The sequence below is a fragment of the Cetorhinus maximus genome, unplaced genomic scaffold (genome assembly GCF_964194155.1).
Source record: "Cetorhinus maximus unplaced genomic scaffold, sCetMax3.hap1.1 HAP1_SCAFFOLD_3347, whole genome shotgun sequence".
In the NCBI taxonomy this organism is placed as follows: domain Eukaryota; kingdom Metazoa; phylum Chordata; class Chondrichthyes; order Lamniformes; family Cetorhinidae; genus Cetorhinus; species Cetorhinus maximus.
In genome coordinates, this window is record NW_027599262.1 from 10998 (window position 1) to 29000 (window position 18003).

The 18003-nt window shown below is 53.7% G+C and overlaps 1 protein-coding gene across 1 annotated transcript; it reads right to left on the minus strand.

The window, feature by feature from the left end:
• Positions 1-3295: 3295 nt before the first annotated feature.
• On the minus strand, positions 3296-8892 carry LOC144677958 (uncharacterized; the record flags this gene model as incomplete). Its single annotated transcript, XM_078537912.1, has 2 exons — positions 8846-8892; positions 3296-4705 (listed from the first exon to the last, which is right to left on the minus strand). A coding segment is annotated over exon 2 (1386 nt), but the record flags the coding sequence as incomplete, so codon positions are not given.
• Positions 8893-18003: the final 9111 nt, after the last annotated feature.

Sequence of the window (18003 nt, forward strand, 5' to 3'; positions counted from 1 at the left end):
TCTACACTGTCCCCATCAAACACTCCCAGGACAGGTACAGCACGGGGTTAGATACAGAGTAAAGCTCCCTCTACACTGTCCCCATCAAACACTCCCAGGACAGGTACAGCACGGGGTTAGATACAGGGTAAAGCTCCCTCTACACTGTCCCCATCAAACACTCCCAGGACAGGTACAGCACGGGGTTAGATGCAGAGTAAATCTCCCTCTACACTGTCCCCATCAAACACTCCCAGGACAGGTACAGCACGGGGTTAGATACAGAGTAAAGCCCCCTCTACACTGTCCCCATCAATCACTCCCAGGACAGGTACAGCACAGGGTTAGATACAGAGTAAAGCTCCCTCTACACTGTCCCCATCAAACACTCCCAGGACAGGTACAGCAGAGGGTTAGATACAGAGTAAAGCTCCCTCTACACTGTCCCGATCAAACACTCCCAGGACAGGTACAGCACGGGGTTAGATACAGAGTAAAGCTCCCTCTATACTGTCCCCATCAAACACTCCCAGGACAGGTACAGCACGGGGTTAAATACAGAGTAAAGATCCCTCTACACTGTCCCCATCAAACACTCCCAGGACAGGTACAGCACGGGGTTAGATACAGAGTAAAGCTCAGTGTGATATTTTTGACCTTATAAAACTCTCTCCGTTGCACTGTAAGTTTGGGAGTGAATTGTGATGGTATCAGTCCAATGGGAGGTGCTTTGACAATTTACCAATGCAACCCTTGGGGCAGGGGACGAGATCTTATGTGTACCCATGTTCGCCAGCCTTTGTAACCACCTGTAACCACCTCCCACACACCCCCCTGCCCAGCTAGCATCCTCGCCCTGTCAATCCTGCTCTCCTGGGAACTCAGGTCTCTGCACTCCATCCCTGGTGTCCCTCCGCTGATCAAACACAGCTTGATGTTGAGAAACATCTTGGCCAAGAGATTCCAGGTCATCGTCCGCTCCCCACCGTCCTTGGGATGTTCTGGCAGGATAAGGTCGCTCTCCCTCTTTCTCTCGCTCTGTCTCGTCTGCTGTTTCTCTCACTCGATCTGTCTCTCTCTTCCACTCTGTCTCAGTCTCGGCTGCTGTTTCTCTCACTCTTTCTCTGTTTCTCTCTGTCTCTCTCTCTCTGCCTCTATCTGCCCACCTCCATCATCCACACTCAGTCTCTCTCCATCTCCCTCTCTGTCTGTCTGCTGGTGTCTCCCTCTCTCTCTCCATTTCCATTCTCCGTCTCTCTCTCTCTGTCTCACCATCTCCCTCTCTCAGTGTCTCTCTCTCTCTCTCGCCTTCTCTCTCTCGTTCCCCGTCTCCCTCTCTCACTCTCGCCATCTCCCTCTTTCTCTGTCTTGTTCTCCGTCTCCCCCTCTCTGTCTCTCTCTCGCCACCTCCCTCTCTCTTTCTGTCTCTCTTTCTCTCTCTCCATCTCCCACTCCCTCTCTCTGTCTTATTCCCAATTTCCCTCTCTCAGTCTGTCTCTTTCTCTCTCCATCTCCCTCTCTCCCAATCTTGTTCCCCATCTCCCTCTCTCTCGCCATCTCTCTCTCTCTGTCATGTTCCCCATTTCCCTCTCTCAGTCTGTCTGCCTCTCCTTCTCTCTCACCAGCTCCTTCTCTCTCTGTCTCGTTCTCCGTCTCCCTCTCTCTCTGTCTCGTTCTCCGTCTCCCTCTCTCTCTGTCTCGTTCTCCGTCTCCCTCTCTCTCTGTCTCGTTCTCCGTCTCCCTCTCTCTCTGTCTCGTTCTCCGTCTCCCTCTCTCTCTGTCTCGTTCTCCGTCTCCCTCTCTCTCTGTCTCGTTCCCCGTCTCCCTCTCTCTCTGTCTCGTTCCCCGTCTCCCTCTCTCTCTGTCTTGTTGTCCGCCCTCTCTCTCTGTCTCGTTCTCCGTCTCCCTCTCTCTCTGTCTCCATCTCCATCTCTCTCTGTCTCATTCTCCGTCTCCCTCTCTCTCTCTGTCTTGTTCTCCCTCTCTCTCTCTCTGCATTCCCCTTGGTGGACAGGGAGGTGATGAAGCCTCAGTCGCTGGGGGCTGGAGGTAGGACGTTGTTGACTGTGGTGTCCACCTGCTCACGGTGAAGGCTCTGGTGGGACTGCAGGCTTGCCCACTGCTGGAAGCTATCCCCGCACGTGTCACAGATGAAAGAGTTCGCGGGTTGAGGCTGGGGTTGGAGCTGGGGCTGGGGCTGGTGCGCCCTATCCAGCTCAGGCTCCCCCCGGTGCAGCCTCATGTGCCAGCGGAGGTAGTGAGGCCTGGCAAAGCCCTTCCGGCAGGTCGAGCAGGCGAAGGGCTCGGGCAGAGCTGGGCGGCTGCGCTGGTGCCTCTCGGAGCCAGGGAGCCCGCACCGGGGGCACCGGCGGGGGGTCTGCCCTGGGGGCCAGCCCTGCTGCCTGGACAGGGCCCAGGCGGCGCCGCACAGCTGGCAGCTGGGGGAGGGGCTGGGCGGGGGGTCCCGCTGGCCCACGTGGACTCGCTGGTGCTGCTGGAGGGCCTGGGTCCGGCTGAAGGAGTCTCCGCACACCTTGCACGACAGGCGCTGCCCCACGGCGGAGGAGGGTCCAACGGTGGAGGAGGAGGGCCCCACGGCGGAGGAGGAGGGTCCAACAGCGGAGGAGGAGGGTCCCACGGCGGAGGAGGAGGGCCCCACGGCGGAGGAGGAGGGCCCCACGGCGGAGGAGGAGGGCCCCACGGCGGAGGAGGAGGGCCCCACGGCGGAGGAGGAGGGCCCCACGATGGAGGAGGAGGGCCCCACGGTGGAGGAGGGCTCCACGGCAGAGGAAGGCCCCACTGTGGAGGACGACGACCCCACGATGGAGGATGACCCCACGGTGGAGGAAAGACCCACTGTGGAGGAGAGGGGTCCCACTGCAGAGGAGGAGGGAGGCTCCACGGTTGAAGAGAAGGGCCCCATGGTGGAGGAGGGCCCCACGGTGGAGGAGGGCCCCACGGTGGAGGAGGGCCCCACGGTGGAGGAGGGCCCCACGGTGGAGGAGGGCCCCACGGTGGAGGAGGGCCCCAAGATGGAGGAGGAGGGCCCCACGGTGGAGGAGGAGGGCCCCACGGTGGAGGAGGGCCCCACGGTGGAGGAGGAGGGCCCCACAGTGGAGGGAGAGGTCCTGACGGTGGAGGCGATCGTGCTGGGCCTTGTGACGGGGTTGGCAGTGGAGCCGGGCTCTGTGGTGGAGGAGCTGGTGTGTCCAGCGACTGAGGAGTTTGAAGGCTCAGTGGCGGAGAAGTTGGAGAGCCCCACGGTGGAGGAGTTTGCAGGTCCACCGATGGAGCAATTATAGAGCCTGGCAGCGGAAAAGCCGGACTGACCAGCGATGGAGGAGTTTGAACATCCAACAATGGAGCAGCTGGAGAGTCCGGCACTGGGAGAGTTTGAAGGTCTGATGGTGGAAACATTAACAGCTCCATTGGTGGAGGAGTTAGGCGGCCTGGTGAATGCAGGGTTTGAAGATCCAGTGATCGCAGAATTTGATGATCCGGTGATTGCAAAGTCTGAAGATCTGGTGATCACGGAGTCTGAAGATCTGGTGATCGCCGAATCTGAAGATCTGGTGATCGCCGAATCTGAAGATCTGGTGATCGCCGATTCTGAAGATCTGGTGATCGCTGAGTCTGAAGATCTGGTGATCGCCGAATCTGAAGATCTGGTGATCGCTGAGTCTGAAGATCTGGTGATCGCCGAATCTGAAGATCTGGTGATCGCCGATTCTGAAGATCTGGTGATCACTGAGTCTGAAGATCTGGTGATCGCCGATTCTGAAGATCTGGTGATCGCCGATTCTGAAGATCTGGTGATCACCGAGTTTGAAGATCTGGTGATCGCCGATTCTGAAGATCTGGTGCTCGCCGAGTTTGAAGATCTGGTGATCGCCGAGTCTGAAGATCTGGTGCTCGCCGAGTTTGAAGATCTGATGCTCGCCGAGTCTGAAGATCTGGTGCTCGCCGAGTTTGAAGATCTGATGCTCGCCGAGTCTGAAGATCTGGTGCTCGCCGAGTTTGAAGATCTGATGCTCGCCGAGTTTGAAGATCTGGTGATCGCCGAGTTGGAAGGTCCGTTGAGGGAAGATTTGGAAGTTCTGTTGGTAGATAGGTTTGAAGATCTGGCTATGGAGGCTTTGGCGTTGTCCAGTAGCTTCAGGCCGGCGTGAACGGGCATGTGCCACTGCAGGAACCGCTCCTGGGTGAACCCTTTGCCACACGCCTGGCAGATGAAGGACTCGCGGAGGCCGTGGCTGCGCTGGTGCTGCACCAGCTGCTCCTGCTGGACGAAGCAGCTCCCGCACTGGTCGCACCGGTATGTCTCCGCTGCAAAGTGCAACCGGCGGTGCTGCTGGTAGTTGGCGGCCAGGGCGAACGTCTTGCCACACAGGCCGCACTCGTGGGCCTCCTGGCCGGTGTGCGCCGCCTGGTGCCGAGCGAGCAGGGCTGCCACCGTGAAACCCTTGCCGCAGACGTCGCAGACGGCCAGGCGCTCGCCCCGGTTGCACTGCTCGTGGGAGGAGACGGCCGCCGAGCGGGTGAAGCTCATCTCCCCGAAGGCCCGCTGGCCGGCGTGGACTCGCAGGTGCTGCTGGAGGGCGTGCGAGCGGCTGAACTGGTCCCCGCACGTGGCACAGGTGAAGGCCCCCGTGGTCCGTGCAGCCGGGGTTGGAGGCGGCAGAGTCTGGCCAGCCCCCTCCATCTCCACTCGACTTCTCACCGCAACCTAGAAAGACCAAGCAGATCACTGACAGACTAACGTCGGCTCGCAGGTTAGGGCAGGCAGCGACACTGGAGTACAGTCCGAGAGGAACTGGCACAGTCAGCTGTTGTTGTATGACCACCCCGACCATCAGTTGTTGTTGTGTGACCACCCCGACCATCAGTTGTTGTTGTATGACCACCCCGACCATCAGTTGTTGTTGTGTGACCACCCTGACCATCAGTTGTTGTTGTGTGACCACCCCGACCATCAGTTGTTGTTGTATGACCACCCCGACCATCAGTTGTTGTTGTATGACCACCCTGACCATCAGTTGTTGTTGTATGACCACCCCGACCATCAGTTGTTGTTGTATGACCACCCCGACCATCAGTTGTTGTGTGACCACCCCGACCATCAGTTGTTGTTGTATGACCACCCTGACCATCAGTTGTTGTTGTATGACCACCCCGACCATCAGTTGTTGTTGTATGACCACCCCGACCATCAGTTGTTGTGTGACCACCCCGACCATCAGTTGTTGTTGTATGACCACCCCGACCATCAGTTGTTGTTGTATGACCACCCCGACCATCAGTTGTTGCTGTGTGACCACCCCGACCATCAGTTGTTGTTGTATGACCACCCCGACCATCAGTTGTTGCTGTGTGACCACCCCGACCATCAGTTGTTGTTGTATGACCACCCTGACCATCAGTTGTTGTTGTATGACCACCCCGACCATCAGTTGTTGTTGTATGACCACCCCGACCATCAGTTGTTGTGTGACCACCCCGACCATCAGTTGTTGTTGTATGACCACCCCGACCATCAGTTGTTGTTGTATGACCACCCCGACCATCAGTTGTTGTGTGACCACCCCGACCATCAGTTGTTGTTGTATGACCACCCCGACCATCAGTTGTTGTTGTATGACCACCCCGACCATCAGTTGTTGTTGTGTGACCACCCTGACCATCAGTTGTTGTTGTGTGACCACCCCGACCATCAGTTGTTGTTGTATGACCACCCCGACCATCAGTTGTTGTTGTATGTCCACCCCGACCATCAGTTGTTGTTGTATGACCACCCCGACCATCAGTTGTTGTTGTATGACCACCCCGACCATCAGTTGTTGTTGTATGACCACACCGACCATCAGTTGTTGTTGTGTGACCACACCGACCATCAGTTGTTGTTGTGTGACCACCCCGACCATCAGTTGTTGTTGTGTGACCACCCCGACCATCAGTTGTTGTTGTGTGACCACCCCGACCATCAGTTGTTGTTGTGTGACCACCCCGACCATCAGTTGTTGTTGTGTGACCACCCTGACCATCAGTTGTTGTTGTCTGACCACCCCGACCATCAGTTGTTGTTGTATGACCACCCTGACCATCAGTTGTTGTTGTATGACCACCCTGACCATCAGTTGTTGTTGTATGACCACCCTGACCATCAGTTGTTATTGTATGACCACACTGACCATCAGTTGTTGTTGTGACCACCCTGCCCATCAGTTGTTGTTGTGTGACCACCCTGACCATCAGTTGTTGTATGACCACCATGACTGTCAGTTGTTGTTGTGTGACCACCCCGACCATCAGCTGTTGTTGTGTGACCACCATGACTGTCAGTTGTTGTTGTAGGATCATCAGTTGTTGTTGTATGAACACCCCACCCATAAGTTGTTGTTGCATGACCACCCTACCCATAAGTTGTTGTTGTATGACCACCCTGACCATCAGTTGTTGTCATGTGACCACCCTGACCATCAGTTGTTGTTGTATGGCCATCAGTTGTTGTATGACCACCCTGACCATCAGTGGTTGTATGACCATCCGTTGTTGTTGTATGACCACCCTGACCATCACTTGTTGTTGTGTGACCACTCTGACCATCAGTTGTTGTTGTAGGGCCACACCATCAGTTGTTGTATGACCACCCTGACCATCAGTTGTTGTTGTATGAGCACCCTGGCCATCAGTTGTTGTTGTAAGGCCACCCTGACCATCAGTTGTTCCTGTATGACCACCCAGCCCATCAGTTGCTGCTGTATGACCACCCAGCCCATCAGTTGTTGTTGTATGACCATCAGATGGTGCTGTATGAACACCCTACCCAGCAGTTATTGTTGTGAGCACACTGCCATCAGTTGTTGTATGACCATCCTGAGCATCAGTTGTTGTTGTATGATCACCCTGACCATCAGTTGTTGTTGTATGACTACCCTGACCATCAGTTGTTGTATGACCACCATGCCCATCAGTTGTTGTTGTATGACCATTAGTTGTTGTATGACCACCCTGACCATCAGTTGTTGTTGTTTGACCACCCTGACCATCCGTTGTTGTTCTGTGACCACCCTGACCATCAGTTGTTGTTGTATGACCACCTGACCATCAGTTGTTGTTGTATGACCACCCTGACCATAAGTTGTTGTTGTATTACCACCCTGACCATCAGTTGTTGTTGTATGACCACCCTGACCATCAGTTGTTGTTGTATGACCACCCTGACCATAAGTTGTTGTTGTATGACCACCCTGACCATCAGTTATTGTTCTGTGACCACCCTGACCATCGGTTGTTGTTGTATGACTACCCTGACCATCAGTTGTTGTATGACCACCATGACTGTCAGTTGTTGTTGTATGACCACCCTGCCCATCAGTTGTTGTTGTATGACCACCCTGACCATCAGTTGTTGTTGTATGACTACCCTGACCATCAGTTGTTGTTGTATGACCACCCGACCATCAGTTGTTGTTGTATGACCACCCTGACCATAAGCTGTTGTTGTATGACTACCCTGACCATCAGTTGTTGTTGTATGACCACCATGACTGTCAGTTGTTGTTGTATGACCACCCTGACCATCAGTTGTTGTTCTATGATCACCCTCACAATCACTTGTTGTTGTATGACCACCCTGACCATCAGTTGTTGCTGTCTGACCATCAGTTGTTATTGTATGAGCACCCTGACCATCAGTTGTTGTTGTGTGACCACCCTGACCATCAGTTGTTGTTCTATGAACACCCTCACCATCAGTTGTTATTGTATAACCACCCTGACCATCAGTTGTTGTTGTATGATCACCCTGACCATCAGTTGTTGCTGTTTGACCATCAGTTGTTGTTGTATGACCACCCTGACCATCAGTTGTTGTTGTGTGACCACCCTGACCATCAGTTGTTGTTGTGTGACCATCCTGACCATCAGTTGTTGTTGTGACCACCCTGACCATCAGTTGTTGTTGTATGACCACCCTGACCATCAGTTGTTGTTCTATGACCACCCTCACAATCACTTGTTGTTGTATGACCACCCTGACCATCAGTTGTTGCTGTCTGACCATCAGTTGTTATTGTATGAGCACCCTGACCATCAGTTGTTGTTGTGTGACCACCCTGACCATCAGTTGTTGTTCTATGACCACCCTCACAATCACTTGTTGTTGTATGACCACCCTGACCATCAGTTGTTGCTGTCTGACCAACAGTTGTTATTGTATGAGCACCCTGACCATCAGTTGTTGTTGTATGACCACCCTAACCATCAGTAGTTGTTCTATGAACACCCTCACCATCAGTTGTTATTGTATAACCACCCTGACCATCAGTTGTTGTTGTATGACCACCCCGACCATCAGTTGTTGTTCTATGAACACCCTCACCATCAGTTGTTATTGTATAACCACCCTGACCATCAGTTGTTGTTGTATGACCACCCTGGCCATCAGTTGTTGTTGTATGATCACCCTGACCATCAGTTGTTGCTGTTTGACCATCAGTTGTTGTTGTATGACCACCCTGACCATCAGTTGTTGTTGTGTGACCACCCTGACCATCAGTTGTTGTTGTGTGACCACCCTGACCATCAGTTGTTGTTGTATGACCACCCTGACCATCAGTTGTTGTTGTATGACCACCCGGACCATCAGTTGTTGTTGTATGACCACCCTGACCATCAGTTGTTGTTGTATGACCACCCTGACCATCAGTTGTTGTTGTATGACCACCCTGACCATCAGTTGTTGTTGTGTCTGGGCCACCGCCTTCCTCAGACCCGCCTCCGTTCCTCCCGCCCACACCCCCGGGGTCTCCCCTGGCCTGTCCCCCTCCCTGACCCTCTCAAACCCCCTCCGGCCCCCGGGACCTACCGTCCGTCCACCGACTCGCCCTCCGCCGCCGCTCCGACTCCCACTCTCCGGCGCAGGCGCACCCACCGGCCCCGCCCCCTTCCGCACCGACGCATGCGCAACCCCAGTCCCCCTCTCTCTTCCCGTCAGGCGCATGCACCAGCTCGGGCCGCGCCCCCTTTCCGGAACGGCGCATGCGTGGGACTCGTCCCCTTCCCGTTCAGCCACACGCATGCGCAGCCCCCCAGAATGGGGGACAACCCCGCGCCCGGGGCAGTCTGGGTAACCACTACCGCCATTGACGGGCGGGGCCCAGCCCGTTACATTGAGGAGGAAGAGATGCGAAAGGGGTGAAAGGGGAAAGAAGGGATAAGGGGGAGAAAGAAGGGATAAGGGGGGAAAGAAGGGATAAGGGTGGAAAGAAGGGATAAGGGGGGGCAAGAAGCGATAAGGGGGGGAAAGAAGGTATAAGGGGGAGATGGGGAAGGGATTGGGGGGTAGATAAGGGGCCGGGGGGACAGAAGGGGCCAGGGGTGGCGAAGGGATCTGGGAGGTGAGGGGGGTAAGGGGTCGGGGTGGTAAGGGGTCGGGGTGGGAAGGGGTCGGGGTGGGAAGGGGTCGGGGGGAAGGGGTCGGGGGGGAAGGTTTCGGGGAAGTGGGGGTGGAAGGGGTCGGGGAAGTGGGGGGGGGAAGGGGTCGGGGAGGTGGGGGGGGAAGGGGTCGGGGAGGTGGGGGGTAAGGGGTCGGGGAGGTGGGGGGGGAAGGGGACGGGGAGGTGGGGGGTAAGGGGTCGGGGAGGTGGGGGGGGAAGGGGTCGGGGAGGTGGGGGGGAAGGGGTTGGGGAGGTGGGGGGGGGAAGGGGTCGGGGAGGTGGGGAGGGGAAGGGGTCGGGGAGGTTTGGGGGAAGGGGTCAGGGTTGGGGGGGAAGGGGACAGGTTTCCCCATGGGGACTGAACCCTTGATGTGGGGCCTGGTCTCCACAAAGGGATTGTCCCGTGGGGGGAGTGGGTCGGTTGCCATTCAATTTCCTCACATGTGGGCCCGTGGTTCCTGCATTCAATTCTGGGATGGACAGGAGGTTAGATACAGAGTAAATCTCCCTCTACACTTTCCCCATCAAACACTCCCAGGACAGGTACAGCACGGGGTTAGATACAGAGTAAAGCTCCCTCTACACTGTCCCCATCAAACACTCCCAGGACAGGTACAGCACGGGGTTAGATACAGAGTAAAGCTCCCTCTACACTGTCCCCATCAAACACTCCCAGGACAGGTACATCACGGGGTTAGATACAGAGTAAAGCTCCCTCTACACCGTCCCCATCAAACACTCCCAAGGCAGGTACAGCACGGGGTAAGATACAGAGTAAAGTTCCCTCTACACCGTCCCCATCAAACACTCCCAGGACAGGTACAGCACGGGGTTAGATACAGAGTAAAGCTCTCTCTACACCGTCCCCATCAAACACTCCCAGGACAGGTACAGCAGAGGGTTAGATACAGAGTAAATCTCCCTCTACACTGTCCCCATCAAACACTCCCAGGACACGTACAGCACGGGGTTAGATACAGAGTAATTATCTCCATCGCTTCACTCTGGTCTTTATTTGAGTCCTGCTCTTGAACATTTCAAACAGACAGCACACCCTTCTCCCCTCCAGCCTCCCAAACGTCCGGATGAGTCCCGTCGCACCAGCCTCTATATTCCTGAAGTGCCTCCTCTCGCGTTCGGCTGTGGTGGTGAAGTGTCAACGCCGAGCTTGACCAGCTGGTGAATGGTCCCGGCTTCAGTCTCCCTCTTCCTCTGGCACTTTCCGCTCGGCGCTGCCCCCCGCAGGCACTGAGCTAGCCCGGAGCTACAGCAGCCTCCGGCTCACTTGTCGGGGCTTCCGGCTGCTCCCTGCTCCCCTTCTGGCCGCCCGGTGGGATCAGGCTGTGCGCAGCGGTGCTGCCGGAGGCTGCACCAGCGGCTGAAACTGTCTCCGCAGAGGTGGCAGATGAAGGAGGCGGTGCCGCAGCAGCAGCTGAGGCGGGCGCCGGGCCCTCGGGGGGAGGTGGCGCCCGCGGCGGCGTCGGCGTCGGCGGTTCAGCCTCGTGCAGCCGGGCGTGGCGGTCCAGGTAGTGGCTGCGGCTGAAGCCTTGGCCGCACTGCCGGCAGACGAAGGAGAACTGCAGGGCGTGCCGCCGGCAGTGCAGCTCCAGCTGCCGCCGGTCGCCGAAGCGGAGCTGGCAGACGCTGCAGCGGTGGGCGCCGCTGTGGCAGTGCGTGAGGCGGTGCCGCCGGTAGTTGGCGCCCAGGGCGAACGTCTGCCCGCAGCGGCCGCAGGAGAGCGGCTCCTCGCCGGTGTGCACCGCCTGGTGCCGAGCCAGCAGCGCCGCCACGGTGAAGCCCTTGCCGCAGACGTCGCAGACGGAGAAGCGCTCGCCGTTGTTGCACAGCTGGAAGGATCCCAGCGCCGCCGATCGAGTGAAGCTCATCTCGGGCAGCGCCCGCTGCCCCGCGTGGATGCGCTGGTGCTGCTGCAGGGCGTGAGGCCGCATGAAGTGGTCCCCGCAGGTTGGGCAGGTCAGGGGCTTTCCACCGCCGGCGGCTCCTGGCGTTAGCGTCTGGCCGGCGCGCTGCATCCCTGCTCCGACCTGCTCAAACTGGGAAAACACAAGTCAGTCAGGGTGACCGTCCTCCCACCACACTCACCTCATACAACTGCCTGCCCCCAAACGCAAACAGATAACCCTGAGCTCCACATGTCATACAGCACAGGAGGAGGCCATTCGGCCCCTCTACCGGGACTATCCAATGGGTGTCGGCCCTCCCACCACACTCACCTCATACAAACCGTCTGCCCCCGAACGCAAACAGATAACCCTGAGCTCCACACGTCATACAGCACAGGAGGAGGCCATTCGGCCCCTCTACCGGGACTATCCAATGCATCTCACTTCTCTGCTCCTCCCCCATCTCCCTCTTCCCTGAGGCAGAGTTTAAACCCCAAAATGAACAATTGTCAATTTAAATTCGATAAGATTGTGACTGATCTGATTGTGGTCTCAGCTCCGCTCTCCTGTCTGTCCCTCCATAACCCTTGCCTCCCCCCCTTTCGATCAGAAACCTGTCTAACTCAGCCTCGAATATATTCAGCGCCCCGGCCCCCCCACTGCTCTCTGGGCGGGGGGAGGGAGAGAATTCCACAGACTGACCACCCTCGGAGAGAAGAAATTCCCCCTCATCTCCGTCTTCAACAGGAGACCCCTCATTCTGAAACTGTGTATTTCCTCCCCGGCCCTCAGTTGTTGTTGTATTTCCTCCCCAGGCCCTCAGTTGTTGTTGTATTTCCTCCCCTCGCCCCAGTTGTTGTTGTATTTCCTCCCCTTGCCCCCAGTAGTTGTTGTATTTGTTGTTGTATTTCCTCCCCTGGCCCCAGTAGTTGTTGTATTTGTTGTTGTATTTCCTCCCCTTGCCCCCAGTAGTTGTTGTATTTGTTGTTGTATTTCCTCCCCTTGCCCCCAGTAGTTGTTGTATTTGTTGTTGTATTTCCTCCACTGGCTCTCAGTTGTTGTTGTATTTCCTCCCCTTGCCCCAGTAGTTGTTGTATTTGTTGTTGTATTTCCCCCCTTGCCCCAGTAGTTGTTGTATTTGTTGTTGTATTTCCGCCCCTTGCCCCCAGTTGTTGTTGTATTTGTTGTTGTATTCCTCCCCTTGCCCCCAGTAGTTGTTGTATTTGTTGTTGTATTTCCTCCCCTGGCCCCAGTTGTTGTTGTATTTGTTGTTGTATTTCCTCCCCTTGCCCCCAGTAGTTGTTGTATTTGTTGTTGTATTTCCTCCCCTTGCCCCCAGTAGTTGTTGTATTTGTTGTTGTATTTCCTCCCCTTGCCCCAGTAGTTGTTGTATTTGTTGTTGTATTTCCTCCCCTTGCCCCAGTAGTTGTTATATTTGTTGTTGTATTTCCTCCCCTTGCCCCAGTTGTTGTTGTATTTGTTGTTGTATTCCCTCCCCTTGCCCCCAGTTGTTGTTATATTTGTTGTTGTATTTCCTCCCCTTGCCCCAGTTGTTGTTGTATTTGTTGTTGTATTTGTTGTTGTTGTTGGGTGACTCTGCATTTCCGGTCTGCTGCTGCTGCTCCTTCCCCCACCGGATGTCCCGTCCTGTATTTCCCTCCCCCTCGCTCCCTGCCCCCGGTTCAGTCCCGTGGGTTCCCCGGTCAAACTGGTCCCTCCCCCCACCCCCGCTCGCCGCCGCGGACAATCGTTCCCCCTGCCCCGCCCCCCCGCGGCCTCGCCCCGCCCCCTTCGGCCCCGCCCCCTCCCCCGCCGCCCCGGGGTTTCTGACCTTCCCCCTGGAATCTCGGCTCCGGCTCCGCTGCGCCCGCCGCCGCTCCCAGTCGTACCGCGCATGCGTCCTCCCTGCCTCCCACACCCGCATGCGCAGTACCCCCCGCCCGCCGCGGCCATAGGGCGCTTTCTGGCGCGCGCTGCACTCTGGGTATCCTGGCCCTCCATTGCTCCCGCCGGTCGTGTCGCATTCGTCCTTCAGCCGCCAGCACCTAGAAAACCGGGATTGAGGGTTGGGAGGGCTAATGCGGGAATGGGGGGGTATTGAGATGGTGGTGGTGGGGGGTAGTGGGGTGGGGGGTATGGGGTGGGGGGTGGGGGTGCATTGTTGGGTCGGATTGGGTGGTGGGGGTCGGGGGTGGTGGGGGATGGGGTCGGGGGTTGGGTGGTGGCGGGTAGGGGGTGGGTTGGGTGGTGGGGGGTATGGGGTGGGTTGGGTGGTGGGGGGTAGGGGGTGGTGGGGTGGCGGGTGGGGGGTAGGGGGGTGGTGGGGGTAGGGGGGCCGTGGGTGGTGGGTGTGGTTGAGGGGAGAAACAAATCAACTGATTTCAGGGGAGGAATGGTGTGGCGATAATGTCACACAGAGTGCAGCCGCCTAACTGAGTGATGGCTTGGAGCTTGGTGAGAGGGGAGTCCGGTGAAGTGGGGTGGGGTGGGGGGGAGTTATTCATTTCCTCTTTCTATATTTCGCCCCCCCTAGAAATTGGTTCTTGCTCTACTACAGGTGAGGTATTTGGTGAGTATCTGGTAAGTAGGTAAGTCCTATTCTGTCCCTAATGTTTTTCATAGTACACAATTTGGTGGTAAAGTTATAAAAGATATAAGAAAGTAACGTAAATAAGTGATTAATATAACTAAGTAATTATTTAAAACACATTAAGGATGGCAGGACAGGTGATGTATCAAGGCTGCAGCATGTGGGGGCTCCTGGATAACATTGTGATCCAGGACAAACACATCTGCAGTAAGTGTCTGCAGCTCGAGGAACTTCGGCCCAGAGTCATTGAGCTGGAGGCTGAGCTGCAGACACTGCGACACATCAGGGAGGGGGGAAGTTACCTGGATGCTCTGTAGCAGGAGGCAGTCACACCACTTAGGATAGAGTCTTCTAATCTGGTCAGTGGTCAGGGACAGGAGTGAGTGAGGCAGGTAAGGGGACCCAGAGGGTAGGAGTGTGAGCCTCAGCAATTGTCCAATAGGTTTGAGGTTACCTCAGCTTGTTTGGATGAGAGTGGGGGCTGCAGGATGGATGAGCAAATTGACCATGGCACCGTGGTACAGGAAGCCATTCAAGTGGGGGGATCAAAAAGGAATGTAGTGGTAGTGGGGACAGTATAGTGAGGGGGATTGACACTGTTCTCTGCAGCAAAGAGTGAGAGTCCAGGCAGCTGTGTTGCCTGCCCAGTGCCAGGGTTCGGGACATTTGCTCAGAGCTGGAGAGGAACTTGCAGTGGGAGGGGGAGGATCCAGTGGTCGTGGTCTATGTAGGCAGGATGAGGAATGATGCTCTGCATAGTCAGTATGAGGAGCTAGGCACCAAATTAAAAAGCAGAACCTCAAAGGTAATAATTTTTGCATTATTAGCAAATTGGCCTGGGATAAATAAGATTAGAGGAATGAATGTGTGGCTCAAAGACTGGTGTGGGAGAAGTGGGTTCCGGTTTGTGGGGCGCTGGCATCAGTATTGGGGAAAGCGGGATCTGTACCATTGAGACAGTCGACACCTGAGCCGTGCTGGGGCTGGTGTCTTCATGAGCTGCCTCACTAGGGAAGTAGAGAGGGTTTTAAACTGAATAGTGGGGGCAAGGGATCAAATTGGGAAGATGTGGTAAACCAAAGAGTAGAGACAAGACAAGAGAGACCAGTATTAATATGGGAAATGATAAACAGACTGTGACAGGAAGGGACAGAGATACAAATCTCAGAGTAAATCAGCAGGTAAGGCCAGATGCTACAAAAATAATAAAAGGACAAAACTAAAGACTCTGTAGCACAAAGTATTCAAAGCACAACAGATGAACTGATAGTGCAAATAGAAATAAATAAGTACAATCTGAAAGCCATTACAGAGATATGGCTGCAGGATGACAAAGATTGGGACCTAAATATTGAAGGGTATGTGACTTTTAAGGAAATTAGGGAAGTTAGGGAAAGGTGGAGGGGTAGCTCTGTTAATTAATGATGGTATTAGCACATTAGAGAGGGATTGATCTAAGCTCAGGAAACCAGGATGTAGAAGCGGTTTGGGTTGAGATAAGGAATGGTAAAGGCAAGGAGTCACTTGTGTGAGTGGCGTACAAGCCCCCTAATTGTAACTACACAGTAGGACAGAGCATAAAAGAAGAGATAATGGGAGCTTGTCAGACAAATGCAGCAATAATCATGGGGGATTTTAATCTACATATAGACTGGAAAAATCAGATGAGCAAAGGTAGCGTAGATGAGGAGTTCATAGAATGTTTTTGGAGTAGTTTCTTAGAACAGCACATTCTGGAACCAATCAGGGAGCAGGCTTTACTAGGCCTGGTATTGAGCAACGAGACAGGATTAGTTGATAACCTCATAGTGAAGGCTCCCCTTGGTAGCAGCGATCATAATTTAATTGAATTTTACATTCATTTTGAGGGAGAAATGAGTGTGTCCAAGATGAGTGTTTTAAATGTAAATAAGGGCAAGTATGAGGGCATGAAAGCAGAGCTGGCTAAAGTGAACTGGCAAAGGAGGTTAAGGGATAGGTCAATAGAGGTTCACTGGCAGACAGTTAAAGGGATTTTCAGAATACACAGAATAGATACATTCCAATGAGAAAGACAAATCCCAAGGGGAGGGGCCACCATCCTTGGTTAACTAAAAAAGTTAAAGACAGTATCACACTTAAAGAAAAAGCATATAATTACACAAAGCAGGCCAGAAGATTGGAAAGAATATAAAGAACAGCAAAGCCTGAAAGGATTAATAAGGAGGGAAAAATTAGACGATGAGAGAAATCTAGCTGGTAATATAAAGACAGAGTCAGAGTTTCCAGAGATATTTAAATAAGAGTTAACAAAGTGAGCGTTGGTCCTATAGAGAGCGCGTCTGGGGAATTGATAATGGAAAGTAGGGAGATGGTGGATGAATGAAACAGGTATTCTGCTTCGTTCTACACTATAGAGGACACAAGTCACATCTCAGAAATAGCTGTAAATCAGGAAATGGAAGGGAGGGAGGAACTCGGGAAAATTACAATCACCAGGGAAGTGGTATTGAGCAAATTGTTGGGGCTGTGGGCTGGCAAATCTCCAGGTCCAGATGGACTTCACCGTAAGGTCTTGAAAGAAGTGGACAGTGAGATAGTTGATGCACTGGTTTTAATTTTCCCAAATTCCCTATATTTGGGGAAGGTTCTATTAGATTGGAAAATAGCAAATGTAACTCCTTTATTCAAAAAGGGTGGGGGACAGAGAGTAGGTAACTGCAGGCCAGTTAGCCTAATATCCATCATAGGGAAAATGTTAGAAGCTATTATTAAGGATGTTGTAGCAGAGCGCTTAGAAAAATTCAGGGCAATCAGGCAGATTGTGTTGAACCAATTTATTGGAGCTCTTTGAGGGAGTTACATGTGCTCTGGATAAAGGAGAACCAGTGGATTTACTGTACTTAGATTTCCAGAAGGGATTTTGTCAGGAAACAGAGATAGTTTAAGTAAGTTATATTGGTATTTCTGAGTGTTAGGAATGAGCTTAGCTTTAATGTTTACGTTTGATTTGTTTTTCTGTATCTGAGTGTTAAGAAAAGGTCAAGTTGAGTTTTAGTTTCATTTTAAATGGCACCTGCATTTCTAATGAGAGTTTACGACCATAGAGGAAGTTAAGCAAACACAAGGGTAGAAAAACTGGGTTGTTGCCTAGCAACATGGGTCCAGAGAGGCAGGTCCTTCCCACAGACACACACACACAAGAAACTAGAAACAGCGGTTTTTGAGTTCAGTTTTGATGACAGCTGCCAGGCAGAGGCAGCCTGGAAGGCTCAGATAGCCAGTCACAAGCTAAAGAAGAAAGCCCCTAAGAATCCAGGGAAGTGGAACAGGAGAAAGTCCCAAGCAGACCTTCCAGTCAAAGGAAAGACAGGAACCTGGAAAAGGTCCTGTTAAGTGAAGTTAAGAGTGAGGGGTGGAGAAAGGCTCCAAGCTTCAAGCTGCTGGAAGCAGAGTCAAAGCGAGATAAAGGCTTGTGAGAAGTCAGAAGGTCCAAAGAGGCAACTGAAGGTTTGTAACTCTTTGCTATGGGCATGTGAAGCAGTGGTGTACTGTTGACAGCTGAGTCAGTGAGAGAGAGTGCATGGAAGAAAGCTTGAATGCACGTGGTGACCCAGGGGAGAGGAACATCGGAAGGAGAGTTCGAAACCCCGGAGGCGAACCCTTGCGAAAGGTGTTTGAGAGAGAGCATCATTTTGGGAACAGATTCCAAGGCGCGTTCTTAGAAAATGGAGATTGGAAACCCTCATGTGAGACTGGGTTGCTCATGGTGTAACAAACATCTGGGGGGAGTTGAGGAGAGGTCCACAGCATCTGTCTGGGGTGGCATCTGTCGCTTGGGTTCAGTGTGCGGCGTGTCTGACCACAGGTCACCGGTTGGTTTACATGGACTGTACTTCCTGTGAACATTAGCTTTGTAACTTGTGTTATCCTTACAAATCTGTATCTATCTGTAACGGTATAGTTGTGGGTGAAGGAGTATTGTAGTATAGTTCATCTTTTCTTGTTTAATAAATGCTTTATGCTTTTGTTAAAAGTTGATTAGCTGACTCTGGTGACTCTGTTCAGTAGCCCCTCTCCACGTATCTAAACAAACAGATAAAAGTTACGATCT